Consider the following 26,404-nt stretch of genomic DNA (forward strand, 5'->3'; position numbering starts at 1 on the left):
ATTTTTCGAGCTTGGCAAAAAGCTTGTGGGCCCGTAACCTGGTAAACACTTTCTTAACATGAACCCGATGTTTCTATAAGGAAGAGGAAAAAATCAGGATATCGCCGAGATAAACAATGACAAAATTATCTAAAAAGTCTCTAAAAATGTCATTTACAAAGTGCTGGAACATAGTTGGAGCGTTGCAAATCCCAAATGGCATTACCAAATACTCGAAGTGGCCGTACCGGGTTCGGAAGGCCGTCTTCCATTCGTCACCTTGGTGGACTAAATTATAAGCCCCCTGTAGATCAAGCTTGGTAAATACTCGGGCTAATCGCAACCTTTGAAAAAGCTCTGGTATAAGAGGCAAAGGGTACCGGTTCTTAATCGTAATTTTATTCAAATCACGATAATCGATGCAGGGACGTAAAAATTGATCCTTCTTCTCTACAAAGAAGATGCCTGCTCTGGCAGATGACGTGGACGGATGAATAAAACCTTTGCTCAGGTTTTCTTCAATATAATCTTTGAGGACAGTGATTTCTGAAAGGGGATAGATCTGTCCAAAAGGAATAGTTGCTCCAGACAGGAGATCAATAGGACAGTCATAAATTCAATGAGGTGGGAGTTCATCAGCCCCTTTTTCATCAAATACATCCAGAAACTCATGATAGGGCTCAGGAATAAGTTTGAGACGAGGGTCGGAGGTTAATAACTGCAAACTTGCCGGAGGCGAGGTATGACGGAAGCACGAGTCAGACAAAAAGAGGATAAGAGGTTTGTGTGCATTGAGCCAAAGAAACCCCAGGATGAGCGGGTATAAGGGAGAAGATACCACATCAAATGACAAGGACTCATAATGCTGCTGAATCTTTATTAAATAAGGAATGGTCTCAAAAAGTACGGGACCAGAGGAAATGTCGGATCCGTCTGCCAATTTAACCGTCATTGGACAGGATCTCGGTCTTAACGGAATATCATGACGTTGGGCAAAGTCCCGGTCAGTGAAGCATCCACAAGCTCCGGAATCAATCAGTGCGGGTATCTGGAGTGTTCTTCTTGACCACTGTAAAACAGCATCAACAGACACGAGAGACAGACCATCAACTGCCTCAGCACTAAGGAGGACGGGAACGGATCTCTTACGTGTAGGTTGAATAGGACAAGTACGGAGGAGATGCCCTGAACCCCCGCAGTACAGGCATAAATTCAGGCGACGTCTGCGTAGTCTCTCCTCAGCCATCAGTGGAGAGCAAATCAACCCAATTTGCATAGGTTCAGGAACTTCCGAGGAGGATGTTGGAGCGGGTGACAATGTAGAAGGCTTGAGGAACAGAGGAGCCTTGGGAACTAACCAGCTGGGCTGAAAGATCCCCGATTTTTCTAACCTTCTCTCCCTCAGATAAATGCTTGGTGTTTTCCAAGAGAAAAGATCACTTTGCAGTGATTCCAGGCCTCAGGCGCTCTCTACGCCCTTAAAAGCGTAATGTGCGGCGTAAAAACGGGTGCAGGCGCGGAAGGACACGCGCCTGCACTGTCCGGCGCCGCTGCCGTGGAGCCCAGCAGTCAGCCCCGGACAGCCCCAGGTACCCTACACACCTTGTGTCTCAACCCTTTCTCCTTGTAGATTGTAAGCTCTTTTGGGCAGGGCTCTCTTCACCTCTATATCGGTTATTGATTGCTTTATATGTTACTCTATATGTCCATTGTATGAAACCCACTTATTGTACAGCGCTGCGGAATATGTTGGCGCTTTAGAAATAAATGTTAATAATAATACCCTGAATACCATCCGGTCCTGGACCTTTGTTTACCTTTACATATTCATATCTCTTTTCATTGGCAGTTGTATAGACAGATGAAAAATAAGAGTTCAAAATTTCTCATCAACCAACTGACCCCCCTGTGTTTCATTTTTTAAAAAATTATTTTGGATTTCTTTTACTCCTAGCTGCAGTACCCCTTTCCATCTCTATGTACTTTATTTGCTTCCTTATAACTGATGAACATTTCTGCTGTCCCAATGCTTTAAAAGCACGTTTTTTCTTACTAACTTCGACACTAACACTTTTAATCAGCCATAAAGGTTTTGCTTTGCGATGCCTTTCTTGCTTACAAGGTATTAGCTATGTAACTGCTCACAGCTATACATTCACATCTTGACAAATGCAGCAATTATCAATCAACAACCCTTATGGATTTCTTTATGCAGGACATTAAGTTCTTACCCACAATTTATTTCTGTTTACTAAATACCTACTGTTTACAAAAATGTGGTACAACAGGGGTGCGGAGCTAGACGCCGTGGTGGACGGACACTTCTTTTAACAGCTCCCGTTAGCTCCTACAAATTAAACACATTCGGGGCACATAAGCATTCAACACCATCTTCCTGGAGTATAGCCCTGAACTATTGATAGGGCTCACTACATCCCAAGCCTCAACCAGGTGAACCCCCAAAGGACATAATCGCCAGGTTACATCTACAACTTCTTCCAGATGTAGCACCCTCCACCTAGCAAAAAAGACGAGATCTACGACCTACAACCTCCATATTAAAAAAAGCAGGCTTAAAATACAGATAATCCCGTTTCGATTATCGTTAACCAGAAATGGCACCACATTCTCTATTACAGACCCTGCAGAGGGACCCACCTAACTGACCTGCCTGGGACTTGCAGATAAAGAACACTCTCCATAATCAAGCAAGGATTCATCTTCTCCACTACAACCCATATGGGAGAAGAAAGCTGGAAACACAAAAAGCCTCAGTCCACTCATTCATCGCTGGATGACACTCCTAAATCCCATAAGATTACTTGAACAAAATTTACAGATCAACATGGTACCCTTTTTGTACAGACTCAGAGATTTTCCCCTGCTAATCTACAGACCCAATTTTCTGCTGACACTTACTTTCTAGGATTGCTCCACAACAGGAGCCTATTACCTTTGGTTGAATTTAAAAAAAAAAAACACCCTCCCTCCATAGAGCCTTCTCTCTTCCACTTATGGTCACAGGTTACTGTGAATTTCTCCCTTTCTCACGGTAATGGCTAAGACTGTACTGAGAGCAAGGATCTCTCAGGCAAAAAAGCATTTGAATTTCTTTAACAAACCTTATATCTGTATAATAGTTTGGTTAAAAGTTTTTTTGTTTCCTAATTGCCCACAAAGTGTTAATCGACACATCTACATCACTTTAACTTCATTTGCTACCTTTACCATGGTATTGCAATTATCAGAGTCTACTGCCCCTAAAACTACAACATGCCCCTAATACTACAGTTATATCCTATAATACTGACTAATATATCAACTACTGCCCCTAATACTATAGTTATATTCCATAATATCCCTTAATTCTCATACCAAAAGAAAAGTCGCAGCCCAATATTTCCTACGCAAAAAGTCTGATATAATAGCTAGAAACACACTGGCAATCTTTCGGCCCTTCTCCCTACGTTCATAAGTCTTATCCTCAAATTCTGCAAATTCTTAAAAAAATAAAAAAATAAAAAGAGAGGAGTAGCAGTAGCCTTCATAGCAAATGTCGTCTAAAATTATTACAGATTCAGAAAGCAGATACATTCTATTACAAGGAACCATACAAGGGACACCATTATGAATATTTATGCACCTTTTACTTACTTTCTATAACAAAATATTCACACTGTTGCAACAATATGCTCAAGGTATGCTTATGCTGTTAGGTGACTTCAATTTAGTATCTAATCCGAAATTAGACAGGAAAAGCTCATTTATCACCACTGTAGGTACCATCCAAATATTTTTAAAGCGATACCTTTTAGATAACACCCTCATCAACTTATGGAGGTACCAACATCCAAATCAACGAAATTATACCTTTTTCTCCCCAGTATACAAATCTTACTCACGAATTGATCAAATATCAGATGCCCCAGAAAATGATTGGGTAGGTAAGATGAAGAACATTCAATGTGAACTCTAAAGGCTGCCCATAAATATAGAATAAGATGGGAAATTTGTCAGTATAGCAATTCACAAAAAGAAAACATACAATGCCCAGTTAAAACTGTTAGAAAACAAAGTTGCTGACAAATTCGCACCCACACCTTCTATACTTTCCAAATTTTCTGAGGCAAGACACTAATTATCCACTCTTATGTATGAAAAAGCAGAACATAAACTTTTCAAATTGAAAGATAAACCTGATAAACTACTAGCTAGAAAACTCTGCATAGATACAGGTTATAAACTCAAACAGGCAGTTAAATTAAAATGCTCCAATTACCAATGAAGGTTGACACTTAAATATCTTTAGCCCAGGACCAGATGGATTCCCTTCAAGTTATTATAAGAAATACATACATTACTACTCCCACACTTAGGGGCAGATTTATCAAAACACGAGTTCGAATCCCGAATGGGAAAAATTCGGATTGGAAACGAAAATTTCTGAAGATCGCAAATATCACGAGAATGCTTCTGAAAAAATTGTATTAGTCGCGATAATATTGTATTGGCGATCCGAAGGTCACAAAATTTTCATACCGAAGGATTGTAAACAGCGGTAAAACCAATTTTTTTTCACGCTAAAAATTTGCGCAAGAGTCGAAAAAGTCGTGGAAAATACGATTGGACCGATCAAGCAAACGGTCAGAGCGTTCGTGGATAAGTAAATGTGCCCCTGATCAGACCGGATTTATTCCAGGGCGACAAACTATAGACAGCATTCATAAATTAATTAACTTAATCGCCGACGCAAACCATTCCAATTCTCAATTATTAGTACTAATGCTAGATATTTAAAAAGCACTTGATTCCCTTTCCTGGTCATATCTCTTCTATAGTCTCCCTAAAATGGCACCTCCGGAGCTTTTCTAGATGCTCTGAGTATTAAACCACAATCTGATTGCCAATATAAATTTTTTAGGAAAATAATCCCAATTGCTAGGGGGACTAGTCAAGGAATGCCCTCTGTCACCTTTACTATTCGCTTTAGCTATAGAACTGCTTGCACACCTTATCTGCAATGATGTAAATATATCAGGTCACAACATACTAAAGCAATCCCATAAATTAAACCTTGTGCAGACGACCTTTGTCTTACCCTCACCAAAACCTTGACGAGTCTTCCTTAATTATTTCTCCTTAACAAATTTTCCAAAATATCAGGATTAAAAGTGAATGTTACCAATCAATATACCTAAACTACAGTTGAAACTTTTAGAACTACATTTTTCGTTTCATTGGAGAACAACTACAGTAGATTACTTAGGTATAACATTTCCAAATCATATCAATCATTATATAAATACAATTTTCCTCCACTATATAAGAAATTATTGTCCTTATTGAAAGATTGGAACTTTCTTTAGATTTTATGGCTAGGCCGACTGGCACACTCCAAAAAAATCCGATGGGTTGATATAGAAAACGCCTCCATATATCATTTACGGGTCTCCACTATTTTGTGGGCCTCCACCTCAAATATTCAAAAACAGACTACTAAAGGAGAAGGAAAGTCATTTTGGCATTTTAATGCCGATAGATTTGCCACATTAGTGCCACCTAGAATGCTATATTTATTCTGCACATAGCATTGTTTGTGTAAGATTGCAGCTGCCATTTGTAGCTTTGTCTCCTAGCTTCCTGCTTGCAGTCTAGCCATTATAGCTCAGATTACACATTCCTAAGGGTGAGGGGAGTGAGTTTTATGAATTCTTATGGGTGGGGAGAGCAGGAGTGAGAAGAGAACTGCGCAGGCTCTGGCCCCAGGAATGAAGGATTTTTCTGAGAGAGGAAGTCAGATACCCTAAGAACATGTTTACAAAAAAGGAGACAAGAAATGCTGTTTTTCTTTTGACAGAGGACTTCTGATAGAGAAAGTGCAGATTTTCTGTGAGTGCTTATGGTTGTATTTACATAGACCTTTCTGATGAACCGTTTTTACCTTTCCTTCTCCTTAAATAACCCAATTATCAAATTTCATTTACAACTCTGGCTATCTCTAAAGAATAAAATTGTCCTGCATGATACTAACAGCTAAATACAGCCTGTAATTGGTTTAAATCATATAGCATTTCAATGGTGGTCAACCCATAAAATAATGACATTTTACTAACTTATGACCACTCGAGGCCTATAAACCTGGTCTCACCTGCAAGAAACTATACAATACATATCCCCCAAGGGGAATACATATGATATATACAAGTGTCTCACTTTTACAATTCACAAAAGCAACTCTGCCCTACCCTAACAGGTTCCCCTTTTGAAAATTGTTGCAGAAACTTAATACAAACAAAAGGGAATATGTTATATTATCTGAAGTGAACAACTTTTGGAAACAAATAAACCAAACAGCATCCACCATCTCCAATACTCCATTAACTATTCATCCTGAGCATGCATTAATAAACTTTCCCTACTCTGGTCTCCCAAAACAATCGTATATTATCAACTCATTTATTAGCAGCAGCACATTGGCTGAACGCCTTCATCTGCATCTCTCCCACGCTGTCATTACCTCAATTTGTAGGAAGAGTAAATTATATTCAAGAAATGCACTTTCTCTCTGCTTTATCTTAAGACTCAGTACTATCACACAATACTATCTGCCAACCATGGCTCAGATATAAAGAATCTAACTCAGCATTACAACCATGCAAAATATAGATTGAATCCCATTACTGTTAACTTTTTTATTAACAAAATAAAGTTCAGTCCATTAAATTTACAACAATGTACAATGACATGAACAGTGATGTAAAACAAATGTGCAACAGTTTTGTTTTTTTATTATATCTTTTCTTTTCTCTTTTTTTTTCTTTTTCTACACCATAATTATGTTATTATTCCTTAATCTTAAGATTTATTAGTAGTAATTATATAAAAATATAAGTATAGTGAACTGACATCCTGATTTATGTTTTTATTATTCTTTCTAAATAAAGACTTTTTTTTTTAAATGTGGTACAAAATTTGCCTATGCTAATTTGTACAGTATATGGGTTGGTGGAAATATACATTTCTTTACAATGTGCCTGAAGACACATTTAGCCAAGATTAGAGCATCGGTTACAGAAAGAGGCCTAGGTCACTGGCAATTTTACGTTTTAGCCACACAATTTTAAAATCGTGGTTCTCTCCCATTCTCACCAACCCCAAAGTCCTCCTTCTTCTCAATCAATATTATCTTCTGATCAATATAGGATGTATCCTAAACACAGAAATGAAACAAGTTTGTAGAACCAATGTTGTATTGTTTATTGTTGTTTTTATGTCACAAATGCATAAATAAAAACCTTTTTTAAAAAAAGACACATTTATTTTTATGGCCACTATATAGAAGATATATACATTTTGTTAATTTGGACTGGTATTAGGTAGGGCTTTTGTACTGTACTGTGTGTGTGCAGCTAGACAGTCAGCTAAACAATAGCCAGAATCTTCCATAAACGAAAGTTGCTTTCGTGTAATATTTACTGGTGGATTCTAATTATGTTGGTTTAAAAAAATCCAATATACTGTTCTTCAACTACAACTTATTCTTCTGATTCTTCTTTTTCTTCTTCTTTTCTTTTTCTAAACACTGTTCCCAATTTTTCCATTGACTTTGACGGGGAAGATGTTCAAACTTCTGCCACTCTTACAGCTTTGAAGCTACACTCCCCAAACTTGAATAATATAATCATGTGGTCAACCCGAATGAAACAGCAACATTTGTTGGATTACCCAAAATGGGAGGAGCAAACAGCCAATCAAATTTAACGAATTCACTTTAATTGGGAATTTTAAACTGCTGCCAATCTTACAGCTTTGAGGCTACACTCAGCAAACTTGAATCACATGTCATGGGGTGGACGGAGCTACAGTCAGATTTTACCTTTTGACTTTCAGTGGAGGAAATTCAACCTGCTGCCATTCTCACAGTAATAAAACTGGGGTCAACAAACTTTGCAGCGTTAGGCACCACACAAGGTTAGAAAAATTGGGCGGAGCCACAAACAGCCAATCAAATTTCACCTATTGAATTTTATTGGTTTATTGCTAGGGTTCCCAATCTTTGCACAGTTTGTCACTGGGTGACTACGTCCCAAGTTTAGAAAAGTTGGCGGAGCCAACAACAGCCAATCATATTTTGGGAAATGCAACCTGCTGTCATTCTCACATAATTAATACCAGGGTCCCCAAACTCTTGGTCAGTAAGGTACTGCAGTTTTAAAAAGTGGGCAAAGCCACCAACAGCGGATCAGATTTCACCTATAGACTTTCATTGGTTTAAATTTAAACCGCTGCCATTCTTTAAATCTTAATTCTGAGGTCCCCAAACTTTGCAGAGATAGTCACCAGGTAACTGTGGTTCAAGGTTAGAAAAAGTGGGTGGAGCCACCAACAGCCAATCAGATTTTACCTGTTGACTTTTAATGGGGAAATGCAACCTGCTGTCATTCTCACACAATTAATATCAGGGTACCCAAACTTTTCACAGTTGGTCACTAGGGGACTGTCTTTGCAAACTCCCACAAAGTTTGTCCCCCTGTCAGAGCTGAGTAACTTTGCTGGGCTAGGAATTGAAAAGATTCTTTTTAAAAAGCATTGATGAAGGTAGAGGGTAGACCCAATCAGTTCTATATGAACAGCTCTTGGAGACAGACAAGTAAAAATAACTGCCCAACACTTGCTGTCAGCATTACCTCCTCTAGTGCTGCGGGTTACAACTTCCAAGGACCAAAAATTTTTATACCCACACTAGTGAATGGAGGTTCAGGCTTTATCCTATCTTCTGGTAAATCTGCCATCTTTTAACTTTCCAGTTTCCTTGCAGCTTGTGACAGGTAACACATTTGTGGATGATTGCAGATACCAGGCACTTTCCAGCAAGGATCCAGAAATCTGTATCTCTGATTGCACCTTGTTATGTGGTGCCCTTGATGAACCACTCGATTGTGGTGATGTCTTACAATCAGTGTAGCAAATGTGGTAATAGGCTGTCTTTCTTCATCTGCAAGAGGCAAGTGTCTGCTTACTCTCAACAGTTCATATATGACAGGACTAAGTTTCTTAAGACAACTTTGCCTTGGGAGTGCCCTTTGTATTTTGTTGAAGTTGAATCCTAGTCCAAAGTGTTTGTGTAGAACAGAAGAAATTATTATGGTCTTTGCTTGTGAAAGTTGTTCCAAGCTGACTTGTTCATGGAAAGTTTTCCAGCTTTCAGTTCAATCGCTAGTATCTTCCAGTCAGAGAACCTCTCAAAGCAATGTAAATGGAGAGTGGCTTCTGCCGAGGTCCTGCAGGCACTGGCTGTCTTAAAAGACTCTGCTGACTGAGGACCACATACATCTCCACTGCCTTCTCCCTTTTTCCAGTGGGGGTATACGGTTGCAAGGCAAGTTTTCTAACACAATCATAGATGCTTGCCTTCACCACAGACTTTTCTGAGGAAGCTGAGTTTTCTTTTTGCTCCCTGCCCTGATTTTTCCCATCTTGTGCAGTCTCTAATGGTGAAGGATGTAGGTTAGGGTGTTGTGCTGTAACGTGTCCCTTACATTCTTAGCATTCAACTGGCTATATGTTTAGTGGATTGACAGCACTTGAAACAGATGCCATTATGTTTAAGACAGGAATCTGGGGCTTTCGATTAAATGGTCATTGTCTGTCAGGGCTTTCCATAGTGCTTACCTTGCATCTATTTTGACAGTCTGTGACTTCTGAATGTACAGTTATTTTGTGTGTAGACACAGAGGTTTTACTGGGGCTCAATACTAAATTTAAAAGGGCATAACTCTTTGATAATATTAAAACATGTAAACCTTCCCTATTATTTTTACAAGAAATTCACCTTATTGGCCAAAAACTAGCGGAATTGGGTGACTCATACCTATCACTCCCCATTCTCTACCCATGCTAGAGGGGTCTCTGTATTGGTCTGAAAAGGGATACTATTTGACTGTCTTGGCACTCAGATTTACTTTTATGGCCAATACATAGTGTTCCATTGTAAAAATGCTTACCAGCTCTTAACTCTAGCCAGTATTTATATTCCACCTCCTTCCTCAAGTACCTTTCTTGATATATTATATACAGCAATTGGACCTTTCCCAATGCTCTTCTCTGCCTCTTGGGTGATTTCAATGCTACATTGGACCCAAACCTTGACAGGAGGCAATGCACCTGCTCTGAACAAATGGGCTAGTGCCCTAGGGCTTATTGAATTGTGGAGATGGAAGCATCCGTTGAGAAGCAATATGTTTGTTATTCCCCTAGCGATGGGTTTATGTCTTGTACAGACTTGGCATGTGCCTCAGGTGACTTTGCCAAATTAGATGCCATGTTTGAATACCTTCCCAGAGCCTCTCTCCCTTGCTAGTCACATTTACCCTACTGGTGTGACAGACAGAGCTGTTTGGTGATTATGTCCATTATGGTTATCAAACTAGCTGGTGAGGGAAAAATCCCAGGGGGAATTTATCTCATTCTGGGAACTTAACCAAAACTCAGCCACCTCAGATATACTCTGGGAAACATCAAAGGCGGTGGTTAGTGGAGTATTAATATGAGAAATCACTAAGGCCAGGAATACCTCTAAGGAACAAGCCAAATTGGCTCAACAAAAATTGGATGAGGCTAGATAGATATTAAGTAACGCAATCTGCCGAAGCCTACACAGCCCTGTACCAGGCTAAAAGATCCCTGAAATTAGCCCACACTAAACTTACTAGAAAAAGGTTCTTTCACATTAACCAGAGAATATTTGATCAAGGTGATAAGGCAGGGAGGCTCCTGGCTCCTGGCTCAACTCTCAAAAAATATGGACTCCCAAACATTAATAGCTATAATCTGTGACGCAATGGAAACAATAATCACAATCCCAGAGGCCGTTCTCAACACATTTGTAGACTACTACCAGACCCTTTATTAAAAAAGAACTCACATCACATGAGACAAACTATAAATCTATCTGGATGCTATAAATTTCCCCCGACTAACCACAGAAAAGGCGGCTTACCTAGACACCGCCTATCACTGAATCTGAAGTGGCTGAGGCACTGGCAGCTCTTCCCTCATGGAAGACCCTTGGTCTAGATGGTTTTCCAGTAGCCTGGTACCACCTTCATGGTCCATTACTTATAAAACAACTTCACCACACCTACCTATATGTAATAGAACAGGGATCCCTAGATCCCTCTTTCTATGTGGCAACTATAGCAAAGGATGCTGAGCAGGACCCTGAACAGTGCAATTTATATTGCCTGATATCTCTCATTAATATGGACGCTAAATTTTTTGCAAAAATACTGGCTCAACATTTGCCCCTTCAATCATTCACCCGAACCAGGCTGGGTTTATGCCTGGGAAATGAAATATCAGACTGGTCTATACTCATTTACAAATACAAAATGAAAACCAGGGCTCTGGAATGCTGGTGTCATTAGATGCCACCAAGGCTTTCGACTCAAATGGCCTTACCTTTGGAAAGTCCAGACAGATTTTGGGTTCAGACCCCTGTTTTATTAGCTGGATTCAGCTGTTATACAGATCACTGGTATTAAGATACACTGGACATTATCCCAGTCTTTCCCTCTACAAAGGGGTACAAGGCAGGGATGTCACTAATCTCTGCTTTTGTTAGTGGTAGCCATCGAGCCATTAGCCCTACAAATTGGACAATCCTCGGGTAGATTCTCGGGTTCACGGGTCTTACAATAAATAGATACTTCTGATAGATTCTATACCCAATCATCCCACTACAACCCAAGGCCTTCAGCGGATCACAAAATTCCGATACCTGGGGATAAAAATTTCACCCAATACGGCCCATATATCATAGATAATAACTGAACCATTCATAATTCAATTCAAAACTGCAACCACTTCCCCTTACCATGTGGGGGAGCATTATTTAAAATGGTATACCTACCCAAGTTTTTGTATAAACTGCACAACTGCCCCATCTTTGTCCCAAAGAAACTATTTCTGAAAATAAATTCAATACTGATCTCCTTCTTATGGGCACAAGACAAGGCACCGAGGATACCCTTGCAGCCCCTTACAGCACCTCTGGAGAAGGGCACCCTTGCCCTGCCCAACTTGCATCTATACTGCGTAGCCAGTCAACTATACTGCGTACATGGCTGGTTTCACATAGATGAGACTGACCCTGGCCTCCTATTCCTAGCTCACCACCTTGGCTCACTGAAGGCAGTCAAAAATATACCCTACAGGGTACACTCTGACTATGGCAGTATCCTACAATATTAAGTACTCCCTTTTGGGCATGGAAAGCAGCTTGCAAACTATTTGGACGCTCTCCCTCAATCCTTTTCCCCTGTGTGGAAATTCCACTCTCCCACATTTTTACGACATTCGAGATTTCAGCTACTAGGCCAGTAAGGGTGTAACATACACGGACGATCTCTTGGTGGAAGGCAAATTCCCTAACTTTGAACAAATGGGAGCCAAGCTAGGAGGTCAAGAATTGCTGTTATTTTACATAGGGTTGAAAAGAGTCCATCAAGTTCAACCCTTCCAAGTAAACCCAGCACACACAAACCTATACTGACCTAACTCACATACATAAACCATATATACAAACATTAATACTAACTGTAGATACTTGGATTTTAGCTCTGGTGCCCAGATCATTTTATGGAAAAAAAGAATATCCCCTATCTGCCTATAATCCCCTTTAATTTACTTGTAAAGAGTAATCATGTCTCCTCGCAAGCGCCTTTTTTCCAGCAAAAACAACCCCAACCTTGACAGTCTAACCTCATAGTTTAAATCTTCCATCCCCTTTATCATTTTAGTTGCATGTCTCTGCACTCTCTCCAGCTCATTTATATGCTTTTTGAGGACTGGAGCCCAAAACTGCACTGCATACTTAAGGTGAGGACTTACCAGAGACTTATAAAGAGGCAAAATTATGTTTTTATCCCTTGGGTAAATGCTAATTTTTATACAAGACAGCACTTTATTTGCTTTAGTAGCCACTCAATGACACTGCCTGAAATTAGACAAGTTGTTATCTACAAAAACCCCAAGGTCCTTCTCCATTAAGCATACCCCCAACACACTACCATTTAGTAGATAGCTTGTGTTTTATATTATTTCTACCAAAGTGCATAACTTTGCATTTGTCCACATTGAACCTCATTTTCCAGTTTGTTGCCCAGTTTTCCAATTTTGTCAAATCGCTCTGCAAAGTGGCAGCATCCTGCATGGTACTTATAGTTTTGCACAATTTAGTGTCGTCAGCAAAAATAGAAACAGTACTTTCTATGCCCACCTCCAGGTCATTAATAAACAAGTTAAAAGGGCCAAGGACTGACCCTTGCGGTACTCCACTAACAACATTGGTCCAATTAGAAAATGTTCCATTTACCACCACTCTTTGTAATCTATCCTTCAGCCATTTCTCTATCCAATTACAAATAGTATGTTCTAGGCCAATATTCCTCAATTTTATCATTAACCTTCTGTGAGGTACTGTATCAAATGCTTTAGCAAAGTCTAAGTAGATGACATCAACTGCCATTCCAGCATCAAGGTTCCTGCTCACCTCCTCATAAAAGGCGACTAAATTAGTCTGGCAAGATCTGTTACGCATAAAACCATGCTGGCACAAACTTATAGCATTGGGAACTGCAATGTATTCAAGTACCGGATCCCTTATTACCCCTTCCAAAATTACGCCATGCATTCAGAGCTCAATTTCTGTTTTTGGAACCTAACTATTAAGTACCCCCTGTAGAACCCATACTTAATAGCATCCCACCACCATTCTCAAGAGCATAACACAAGTGACAGCAACTGCTCCCTACTCTGACTGAGGAAAAACGGGATGAAACCAAAGAGTCCTTTTTCTGTGATTTAATCACACTCTGTGATAACTGATACAGTATAAATGCAGTCACCAGCTTTACATTACTCCATTAAGTTTGCAGAAAATGGGTAGGAATCCAGAAGCACAATGTCCTAGGTACCAAGGTCCAAATGCGTCCTTCTTACACCTGGCCTGGGACTGCCCATCTATTAAGCAGTTGTGGACCAAGGTGGTTCAATATATATCTGATTATCTAGAACTCACTGTGGTATGCACCTACAAGGTCTGTTTGCTTGGACAAATAGACAAACGTATACCGTTGACAAAAATGAGATCCTTAGCCAGGGCAGTCCTATACTATGCTAAAAAGACAGTGTTTTTAAATTGGATGCTTACTGGCTCCCCACACTGAAACAATGATCATCCCTAATTAATACATCTCTTCTCTCAATTCGATTGACATATGAGGCCCAAGACTGCCCTGCAAAATTTGAAAAATTTTGGTCCCCCTGGTTAGACGCGAATCCTGGTGTAATGGTAGATACTTAGCACAAGTTATTTTACTCATTAATAAGGCTCTGTACCCTAATCTGTTAATATATGGTAAATGTGAAGGCTATACTTGATATACTGTCATTAAGTTTGTATACCACCACTCTATCTTTACTGTTTCTTCCTTTTTTTTATATGTTATGGTATAAAATAAAAACTTATAAAAAAAAATGTGTTATAATAAACTTACAGATAATTGATGTCCCAGGATTAAGAAAAAAAACACCTAGGGGCACATTTACTAACCCACGAACGGGCCGAATGCGGCCGATTGCGTTTTTTTCGTATGATCGGTAATTTTGCGATTTTTTTCGGCGTCTTTACGATTTTTGCGTAAAAACGCGAGTTTTTCGGCATTTTTGCGTAAAAACGCGAGTTTTTCTGCGTCTTTACGAAAGTTGCGCAAAGTCGCGATTTTTTCGTAGCGTTAAAACTTGCGAGAAACGTCGCGCCTTTTAAGTTTTAACGCTACGAAAAAGGCGCGACTTTGCGCGCAAGTGTTAACGCTATGAAAAAATCGCGACTTTGCGCAACTTTCATAAAGACGCCGAAAAAACTCGTGTTTTTACGCAAAAATCGTAAAGACGCCGAAAAACTCGCGTTTTTACGCAAAAATCATAAAGACGCCGAAAAAATCGCAAAAAATACGAAAAAGTCACAAAATGTTCGTTTCCAATCGGAATTTTTCCAATTCGGATTCGAAATCGTGTCTTAGTAAATCAGCCCCCTAGACACACAAGGAGAGAACATCCAAAATGAAGCAACACTAGAACTTCCTGTGACATAAGTTATTTCCTGCTTACATATTTATAGCTGCCTTCATAAAAGTACCCACTAGTTGGAAATTCATCTATTAATCATCTTATTCTGCCAGAATAAAATGAGGGCAGCACAGCTTTGAAAACTTGGAATTTCTAAACAATTAAATATACATGAATTCCCTAACCTATCCCAGTGAAATTGACGGAAATAAAGGACAGCCTCCCCAGGGGTCCTCTCTCTGTATTTTAACATACAGTTCCAATGTCCTGTAAGTGCTGAGTCCTCTGTTACATTATATTTTATATGTTGTATATTTTATACATACATGTATATAATACAAAAGAACTTGCCTATTTTGAGGACAGACTCCACCTTTGACAGGATCTTAACTAAAAGCTGTAGATTTGTTGTTCATAAATCTAGAACCTTTAGAACTCTCTCCTAGTTTATTAAAGGGAGATAAAAATATAGAATCTATGTGATTATCCCTAAGAGGCATGTTCAAGTGTAGGCAAGGCAATGTTCTTATGTACAGTTTTCTAATATATTTTCTTCCTCAACAGCTGGCAACTTATATTCTAGAAAGGAAAATATTAATTGTAACACTAGGGGGCACATTTACAAAAGCACGAACGCTTGAGCGTTCATGCGAACGATCCGAGTGTATTTTCGCCGTTATTTTTCGGGCGTCCGCACGACTTTTTCGTACGCCGCACGACTTTTTCGGACGTTTGCACGAAAAAATCGGAAAGGTTTTACCGCTGTTTACAATTGTTCGGTAGGAAAATTTCGTGACTTTCGGATCGCCAATACGATATTATTGTGACTAATACAATTTTTTCGTAAGCATTTTTGTGATATTTGCGATCTTCCGAAATTTTCGTTTCCAATACGATTTTTTCCCATTCGTGATTCAGATTCGTGGATTAGTAAATGTGCCCCTAAATGTGTTGTATATTTATTAAAAAATGTGATAGCCGATATGTTGGACAGACCTGTAGAACACTAAAAGAAAGATTAAAGGGACACATTTCACATATAAATAACAAGAAAGAAACTAATGTAACAAGACATTTCCTCACTTTTGCCAATGGTGACCTTACGTTTTTGGGAGTCACAGGTATAGAGAGGACCCAGGGGATATGACATGCAAGTTGATACAAGCAGAAGCAAGGTTGGAGTTTTTTTATTGACATATAAACTTTAATAAAGATAAAACTCTTTATTCTGTTTTGAACCTGGCCAATTTAGCTTAATTTAAATGTTTCCTATCATTTCAGGCTTGGACCAACATGATATTGACCATGCTCAATCAAATACAGATTCTGCCAGACCAGATGTTCACCACGCTTCAACCTGCAGTATTTCCCTGCATCAGTCAGCTTACATGCCATGTGAATGATATTTGTGTGCGCCAGGCAGTCAGGGAATGGCTTGGAAGAGTTGGCAGAATTTACAATATTATTTTATAAAAAAAAAAAGTTATATATATACAGTATATATAAAGATACAATAATTTACAAATCTTCTTCATTTCCAAATCTATTATTTCCAAATAAAATTTAGATTTAAGGGTTTACTACATTCTTTCTATAGGTATTCACTCTTTTTTTAAGTAATTTTTTTTTCATTTTTTCCATTTTTATGCAATATTCAGTAATGCGTATTGGTCCATAAGAAATAGTGGTGTTGCATCTGTGGCTTGACACAAAGGTGCTTCTAAAATATTAACATTGCTAGTCTGAATTTGCGAGTATATCACAATAAAAACAACACAAAGGAATAAAGGGAGTGTTTTCCCTTGTTGAAATCTCTATACATATATATTTTTTTTTTTTTTTGTATTTTATTTTTGCTGAAAAACAAGACAATCACATGACTTAAACTGAAGTGAAAGAAGGAATACTTAGCTTACACTAAAAAAATTATGCATTTGCTTTGTGCATACAGGCATTTTTATGTGTACAGCTACTCTTTCACTCTCTCTCCTGTTCAAGTGGAGCAGCCAGCAATTAAACATAAAGTCAAAGTTGCTTGTATGGAAAAGTGGTGGTTAGCCATTTTGTCCCTGAAATTAGTACAATTGTTTCCAAAGTCCACATGGGTACTTAAAGTAAATTACAAATTTTGAAGCATAATTCACTCAAATTATATATATATATATATATATATATAGAGAGAGAGAGTGTGGGTGATTGAATGAGGATGTCAGTAGTCAGCCAGGTTTGTGGTTGTTTGTGGATCTGTTTTTACTAAAATGTTCCTAAAGTTGTGCCCCTGTTTGTATACTGTCCTATGGGGGGTTTCTCTAAAGATGGCTGGCACTATCAATGTTTTATCCATAAATCTCCACCTTGGTGTTGGATATATGATATAGGTGGCCAGATATATGAGTTTATCTTTGTAGTCACCAGATTTCTTTGTTATATCCCTGTGCATTAGGGTCTCCTGGGAAAATGTTAAGATGCCCACAGCTCATGTACTGGATAACCTCTTTGTGAAAAACATACAAAATAAGATTGTCCAATTGGGTATGTAGTTGTTGATTTTCAGAGTTATTATGAACATCTATCAATACAGAATGCTGTTAAATAAGTGTGGGTGGTGGCAAGATTGTCGGTGCTATGAAGTGTTTCCTGTCTGGTTGGTTTCCAGTATATAGTGTTCTCTATTTTATCTGTATGAATAGAGAGCTAGAGATTCAAGAATGGAATACTGGTGTCATTGGTCACATTAAACAGCCTTGTCTCACTCATGGTCATATGACTCGTCTTTGTATGACTTCATATGGCATCATTTCTTCACCTTCCTGTCACTGGTGCGCCCCGGGCGTTGTATGTCAATTTGATTAGTGGGAGTGTCCCATTTATTAATTCTATCCATTGTTGAATTGTGGGAGGAATGGGGCTCATCCACTTCATTATTATTACCTTTTTTGCATAAAACACAAGGAAGCGCATAATACTCCAGATTTTTGGAGGGGTACTAATTTGTCTGTTCCCCTAATTTGTCTGTTTCCCTACATAGTGGGTGACTTCTGTCCAGTATGTTAATACCTTAGGACAGTCCCAGATCAAGTGGAGTAAACCTACTTCTACCATATTACATTTCACACATTTGGATCTTTCTAATTTCCACATGGCCTTGAGTTTCAGAGGGGTAATGTATATTTGGTGAATTATCTTAAATTGGATCATTCTATCTCTGAGTGATATTAAGAAGTTGTATAAGTTATCAGTTGTTTTGTCCCATTGATCCTCATCTAGGAATGCAACATTTACCAGCCATTTACGTTTTGCCTTATCAAATGGAACTGAGTGTGAGGTCTGGATTATACTATACAGTTGGGAAACTAGTTTGGTGGGGTCTAAAGCCATAGCTAAAGTCTAGCTTCCCATGACAGTAGTGTGGGTGAAAGTTGGTAGGTCCCAAACTGGGAGTGAATGGCATGTCTCAGTTGAAGATAACGGAAAAACTATATATTTGGTCCGTTAAGTTTGGCTTTGAATTGTTCTATTGATACAAAACAATTTTCAATCTATAGATCATCTAGGTGTCTGATTCTTAACTGGCCAATATTGGAAGTCGACTAAGCGTCTCATATGTGGCAGGTTTGAGTTTCTCCATAGAGGCACTTTACCTGATAGTTGAGAGAGAGGGCTGCGGACCTTGGCTTGTAACTTTAGCCAAGCTAAAGTACCTTGGGCAAGGGGGGAAGGTCAGCCTGCCGTCTGTATGGCAAGTTGCGTATGGCCTCTAGAGAATCCATGATTGCCGCATTCAGTGCAGTCAATGAGTTGTTGCGATCAGGATTAAACCAATTATGTATATAGGGTAGTTGGGATGCAAAATAGAAATTTTGTAAGTGAGGTAGAGCAAGCCCCCCTTTTTCTTTTGAAGCAGTGAGTGTGAGCCATGATATTCTTGGGGCTTTGTTGGCCCAAATGAAAGAAATTAATTCACTGTTTAGTTTTTGGTTATATACAACTGTGAGTTCCACAATGGGTATAAAAATTTGGGCAAATATAGCATTTTTAAGAGGTTGATTCTACCCCATAGTGTTAACGGTAGTTTGTTCCAATGAGGAGTTACAGATTTGAATTTTGCTAGGATGGGCTCAAGATTCTTGTTGATATACAGTGATGGGTCTGTTGTGACTATAATGCCAAGGTAGCAGAATCTGGATACTAGAGTAAGTGTGGGAGGGTTATCTCCTGCAGTTGAACTCCCCAGTGGAAAAAGTATGGATTTAGCTTTATTTATCCATAGGCCACTTAGCCTCCCAAATTTCTCCAGTATCTTTAGTATGGTTTGTAGTGAGAGATTAATGTCTGTTAGGAAGACTAATGCGTCATCTGCATACAGTGACAGTTTCTCCTCTAGATTGCCAATCTTAATTCCTTTGACCATGGGAGTTTGCCTTATTTTTGCTGCCAGAGGTTCAATGGCCAGCAAATATGAGAGGTGACAAGGGGCATCCCTGTCTGGTACCTCTTTTTAACTCAAACACTTCAGTGTGTTATTGACCCTGACTTGCACTACAGGCTTCTTATATAGCAGTTTGACCCATGAGATAAACCTGGGGCTGCATCCTAGTTTCTCCAACACCTGCCACAGATATTGCCAATTGACAGAATCGAACGACTTGGTTATGTCTAGTGAGGCTACTGCCCCAGCAGTTTGACATTGATGTGCCAGTTGAATGTGTGTATAGAAGTAGAGATTGATAGAAGTGGTCTTATGTGGTATAAAGCCTGTCTGGTCTGGAGTCTGTTTGCTAGTACTTTTGCAAGTATTTTAGTGTCAGTGTTGATCAATGAAATAGGTCTGTAGGACTAACATGAATATGGGAGTTCCTCTGTCAGTGATGCATATGTGTATGTTTCAAGGAACTTGGGGGTAATTTGATCTGCAGTAATCTAAATCAGGCAGATTGTAGTCCATCAGGACCAGGAGTTTTGTTTGCTGGGAGGTCTGCAATAACTGCATCAATTTCTGCTTTTGTGAGTAGGTTGTCCAAGAGTTTTACTCTTTACAATTTGGGAAGTTCCGAGGGTCCCAGAAATTGCTCTAAATTAATCCCAGGTATAGGCATAGGTTTATGGGGAATAAATCTCCTTAAAGTATTCTGCAAACATATTGGCCATAGTTGTGGGGTCTGTAACTAGTTCTTGGGATGGGGTTCTAATGCCAGGGGTTACAGTAATTGGGTTTGTCAACTTTGCCATGTAAGCCAGAGTTTTGCTGTTCTTATCGCCTAGGTCAAACCCCAGTTGTTTGGAGTATAGTAGTTTTTTCCTAATGCTATCTGCTAACAATCTCTTTGGACCTTAGATAATGAGTCCTGGGTGTCTTTGGATTTTACATGACAATGAGCCTGTTCTACCTTAAATAGTTCCTTTTCTGCAGCTTTGATCTCTGTCTTTTTAGATTCCCTCGTTGCGTGTATTGTGGCAATAAGGGAGCTTCTAGCCACCGCCTTTGCTGTGTCCCACACAACTAGGGGGGGTGCTATGTTATTATTGACCTCCCAGTACTCCCCAAATTCTTTCGTACAGGTATCGGCCACCGTTTGGTTTGTGAGCCATAGTGGGGATAATTGCCATAGTCGCTGACCTTGGGGTGGTCCTAGTTGGATTTCTAGCCATAAGTGGTTTGAAAGTGCTCTGGGCAACCTTGTGGACTAGTTGGGCAAAGTCTACTGAGCCAAGTGCCAGGTCTATTCTTGACAGTGTGGCATGACCTACAGAGTAGCAGGAGAATGTCTATGACTTGGATGGCGATCTCTCCAAAGGTCACAGAGACCCATGGCCTCCATCCATCTCGTTAGCTGTGGGGTTGCTGGATCTATTCCAGATGTTCTATCCAACTTAGGGTGAACAGTAGCATTGAAATCTAAATATTGGATCGGGTGGGCTGTAATTTTCTAACAAGCCAAGGGGACTGTCATGTTGGTCCTGTGATGACCTCCAAGCTGCAGACGTGATTACTTCTGCTGCTAGGTCCTGCTTCCTCCTTACACTTATACACCCTTACACACACTTACATACATTTACACAGACAGCACACAATTTAGCGTTTATTTTTTTTTTCATTTTGCACACTTACAGTATATACACTCACAGTTACACAATGTCACACAACTTTTACATGTGTACACACATGTATACACAAGCATTTTTTTTTTTGTTTTACCACTTTTAGTTTCTTTTCCCTAAAAACTGTTTATTTTGACAGCGTGACTATTGGATCAGATATTTTGACCACTAAATAAGTCGTGTGACTTATTTTGTTGTTTCACTGATTGCACAATTTTTGTGGTTTTATTGCACTGAACAGTTTGATACCCAATATGTATAGGTTTACCTAAATATGTTGCCTGTAGGGGCCCCAATCGGAACATACCCCCATATGATCTGTCATTTCAGCTCCTGCAAAATCAACACATTTACACCCTTTATGTGGGATAATGCTACAAAAAAGTACACTCACCCCAGAAAGCCATATATTTTTGGAAAGTACACATTCCTCCGAATCTAAAATGGGTTCACATTTCTTTTTACTCCAAAGTACCAAGCTGCAAAGCTTTCCTAAGTTTGCTGATTTTTATGACATTTCAAAAAATTGCCTAAAAGTGTTGCAATTTACCTTTTCGATTTACGATTTCTTGAATACAAAGGCAAATCACCCCAAATAGGAACACCAGAGGTCTACTGAACAGTTTGATGCCCAATATGCATAGATATAACAAAGTCTGTGGTATGTACTGACCCCAAAATGAAAATAGCGCATATGGATTTCTCACCTGCCAGCTTTTTCACACAGAGCCCCGACAGAGTATTATGTGCCGTAACAACCCAAAACTATACAGAGACCCCCAGAAAACCATATATTTTTGGAAAGTACACATTCCGCGACTTTAGTTTAGAGTAGACAGACAGTTGTGCCTACTTTGGATTCCCCAGAATCTGTTCTTTCCAAAAATGTACAATTTTCTGGAATAAACCTTCTGTTAGTGGAAGTTTTGGCCTTGAAATAAAGTATGCCATTTTCTGAAGCAGTGCTTTGGAAATTTGGTAGTGTACTGTTGGGAGTGTTTGACCTATACAAGTGAGAAATCTCCATAGAACTATATATATTTGGTATTGGCATGTTCAGGAGACATGGGACTTTCCAAATCAGTTGTATTTTCGTGCATAAAATAATTTTTGTTTCTGGTATATGCGTTTATATTATGGAATTTTTTTTTTTTTTTTTTAGACATTTAGAAGCCTATATCTTGTTACAGAATTGGAATTACACAAAAATTCTACCACATTGTTCGCCACATTTAGGGCAATGGGATGGGTCATGGATTCCCATGCGATATAATCATAGGGGAGTCAGGTGAAGCCTATGAATGATTTTGAATTGGATTAGTTTGTCTCTTGTAGAGATCAGATAATCGTAGGCCCTGTCTTTCGCTTCCTCCCAATCTTCATTATCAAGCTCGGGTAGGTCTTGACGCCAAGCTTTTTGAGCTGTAAGAAAGGGAGATTTGAGGGTAGAGAGTGTATAGTGTGGTAATCGGCTTTTTGGAGGAGGGGTTTCGAAGGGTGATTTCAAACTTAGCACAAAAGGGACTATGGTTCTTTGGAATTGGTGTCAGAAGGCCTGTTGGAGTTGTAAGTATGAGAACCAGGGTAACAGCTCTGCAGAATCTATGTGTCTGCACCCTGCTACCTGGTTCCTAGGTAGCAGGGACCAGCATTTGCCACATCTCCCAGTGTACGTATGCCCCAGCGAGGCCACACTCGGTATGGGGCAATTTGTTGGAAGTTGGGTAGATAGGAGATTCCCCACAATGGCAAACCCAGGGATAGGATTGGGGCCTTCAGTTTATATAAGTGTAGTATCTTTTGCCATGCTTTGTAAGGTGTCACAATGACTGGGTGATTAGTTTGCATATCTAGTAGTTTACGAAATGGTATATATTTCAGTGACTCCATTGTGCTAGCTAAGGTTCCTGTAGTGGGTCAGGAGAGAACCACCATTAGACATAGTAAACCTGTGCGGCTAGGAAGTAGAATTGCCACTGTGGAAGACCAAGGCCGCCCTCTGTGATTGGTACTCTAAGCTTGGCTCTGGAGAATCTGGGAAGTTTGTTGGCCCAAAGAAAGGTGGTCTGTGTTTTATCTAGAGAGGCAAAGAGTTTGGGTGGGATGAAAATGGGTGAGTTGTGGAAGATATAGAGGAATTTAGGAAGGAATATCATCCTTAACAGGTTGATTCTGCCCCAGATAGATAGAGGAAGATTGGCCCATACCAGCAGTTTCTCTCTCATGGTTTTGAGAATGGGATCTAAGTTATTGGGAATAAAGTCACTCAGCTCCTTTTGTATTTGGATGCCCAGGTATTTGAATGTAAAAAAAATGGGTTGCCATTGCAATGAAGTAGGAGGGAACATTTGCCAAAAATGTTCCCTCCTACTTCATTGCAATGGCAACCCATTTTTTTAATGTTGGGGTCTATAGGGAATACACTGGATTTGTCCCAATTGATTCTCAGGCCGTAGAAGTACCCAAAATGCTTAACTATGTGTAGGACTGTCTGTAGTGAAGCTCCAGGGGAGTCCAAATACAGTAAAACATCATCGGCGTATAATGATATACGTTCCTCCACAGCCCCCAATTGGAGACCTGTTATGGCTGGAGAGTGTTGGATTCTAATGGCAAGGGGCTCTATTGCTAAGGTGAATAAAAGGGGCAACAGTGGGCAGCCTTGTTGGGTACCTCTGGATAGAGAGAACTCTGGAGATAAATGGCTATTTACATTAACTCTTGCTGTTGGTGCTTCATACAACATTCCCACCCATTTAGTGAACTGATCGCCAAGGCCAAACCTCTTAAGGAGTTTCAGGAGATAGGGCCATTTCGAAGTCTTTGTCTGCATCTGCAACATTTATTGATGTGGTTGGCATGGATATTAGTAAAGAGCTTACGGATGTTTATGTTGGTTGATCTGTTTGGCATAAAACCTGTCTGGGGCTCAATTAGTTCCTCGATTACTAGTTTCAATCTGTTTGCATCCACATTGAGGAGCGAAATAGGCCTATAAGAGCCGCACTTGAGTGGATCCTTACCATCAGGGGCTACATTGTTGGTGCAAAGAGTGCAACTGAGCACTAGAAGAGGTAGATTTTTGGTTAGGGTGGATTAAAGTTACCAGAGGTTGGCTTTTTCGCAGACTTTTCACTTACTGGTTCAATTTTAAGAGCATTTACTCATGTCTTTAGTAGACACATGAAATGTGGAATAGTATTTCCTTAAAAATCCTGCTACAAATCTTTTTTGCCTTCGTGTTTCTATTATAATATGTTTTCATAGCATAAAAAACAAAAATTAGTACCCATCATTTAAGGTGATACTGACACATCATTAAAAGTTACCTATAGGTCATGATGATTATGTTTTGCTGATAGGGCTGCTTTTGTAAGTAATTGTTACTTGAAAACCCTGCTGTTTTGCCAACTTGACTGTCGTTTATCTTAAACAAGTGACCAGTCAATGCTACCTGCTGATTGATTTGTGTAGGTGATAAGAACTGTAGCACACTTTGCTTCTTAGCTCCCGATGGGGCAATAAAACCTGCTGGCATGGCTATTTCATCTGAGTCAGCAGCTTATTGGCATGTGTCTTTAAGAGGGCTTTCCAACCAAGTACTGACTGAAAATTCCATTGGTTAATGACCACATTGATGTGTCCCTTGTCCAGCAGTTCTAGATTTAGTTCAGTTGTTCGCTCCATCCCTGCACATGGGTGGCTAAATTGTGTTTTTTAGATAAGTAAAGTTTTGCCATCTAAAATCTCAAGATGATGTTAAAGTTTTGACTATTTTTCCATTTTATCACTGACAGTAAAATATGAGTGAGCTTTTTGTAGATGCCAGATCTATTTTTTTTTACATTTCTCCACTGTTACTCCAATTCAAGAGTAGTTTGTAACATTTGCTGTACTAAAAATATCTGAAACTGAAGTCTGCTAAGCAAAAGTATAATATTATGTTAATTTATATAATCACATGGACACTTCTGCATTTAATGTTTGAGATTCCTGCAAAACACATTTTCAAAAACACATGATCTTGTATTTTAGCTGGAATGTAAAACAAAGTGGAGGCTGCTGCAGTTATTTACTGCTGATGTTGTGCCAAGCAATTATTTTCGCATTTTTCATTTATATTAATATTTCCTTAGATTGTGAGCTGAATATCAAAGTGTAGAAATTTAGTGCTGCGTTACATTTTTCTTTGGAGTTTACATTTAGCTTCTTGCATGGAAACATCTTAAGTATGGGTTTCTTATCTCTTTATTGTCTTAATTTTTACAAGGACCTATCATTGGTTGCTATTTTATGTTATCATAAAATATAAATATCAAATTTATGTTAAGTTAAACCGTAAATTGTCTATCTGCTTGCTTGTGTTATACAATAAAAACAAACATAATGCAAATATTGTAGTTCATGATTCTTCTAATATTTCTTTATTTTTTTGCAACTTAAATTATACATCCACTGCATCGGTAGCAACTACTTTTATTAGTCTTCAGCTGTTTGTTTAGGGACTCAACAATGCTTATGTAAGGCTGTTATGGTGTTATATAACAAAAGGCACTAAATTTGCCCATGAGCAGTAACCCATAGCAACCAATCAGCGGGTCATCTGTTTAAAAGCATGCATCCTATCGGTTGCTATGGGTTACTACTACTAGGCAAACTTAGTACCTTTTAAAAAAAACACAAATAATAAAAATTGAAGACTAATTGAAATTTGTCTAAGAATATTCCTCACTATCTTAAAAGGGGTGAACAGCTCCTTTACATAAGAATCATATCTGGTCCTTCTTTTCAGTATCTCTTGTCCTCTTTATTGTTCCAGGATATACTATACTCAGTTATTTCCTTCTGGTTATTAGTATTACTAATTACTTTTGCCTTGCTATACTAACATTATCTTTATCTAGTGTGTGGATTTTTTGATTGTAGTTAACAACCCTGCCTTCTTTAAACCACAAGATCCAGATTCTGAGATAGTAATGCCTGAGAAACTTAGCTTACAATTTATTGCAATCAATAACTCCATGTGTTTCTGTATCAGCTTAGTGGAAGACCAGATATGATTCTAATGTAAAGGAGCTGTTCACGCTTTTTAAAGCAGACCTGTCACCTTAAGAAATGTATGTATGTATATTTTTATTTATAAAGCGCTACTTATGTACGCAGCGCTGTACAGTAGAATACATTAATACAAACAGGG

At 39.0% G+C, this 26,404-nt stretch overlaps 1 protein-coding gene across 1 annotated transcript in view; it reads left to right on the top strand.

The window, feature by feature from the left end:
• arfgef3 (ARFGEF family member 3) overlaps nt 1-19,865 on the top strand; it is a 629,444-nt gene extending 609,579 nt beyond the window's left edge. The window contains exon 34 of the mRNA XM_031902164.1: nt 16,390-19,865. Within this exon, the coding sequence (XP_031758024.1) occupies nt 16,390-16,581 (192 nt within the window). The 3' untranslated portion in view covers nt 16,582-19,865. The remainder of the gene's footprint in view (nt 1-16,389) is intronic.
• Nucleotides 19,866-26,404: the final 6,539 nt, after the last annotated feature.

This window comes from Xenopus tropicalis, chromosome 5 (assembly GCF_000004195.4).
Source record: "Xenopus tropicalis strain Nigerian chromosome 5, UCB_Xtro_10.0, whole genome shotgun sequence".
Lineage (NCBI taxonomy): Eukaryota > Metazoa > Chordata > Amphibia > Anura > Pipidae > Xenopus > Xenopus tropicalis.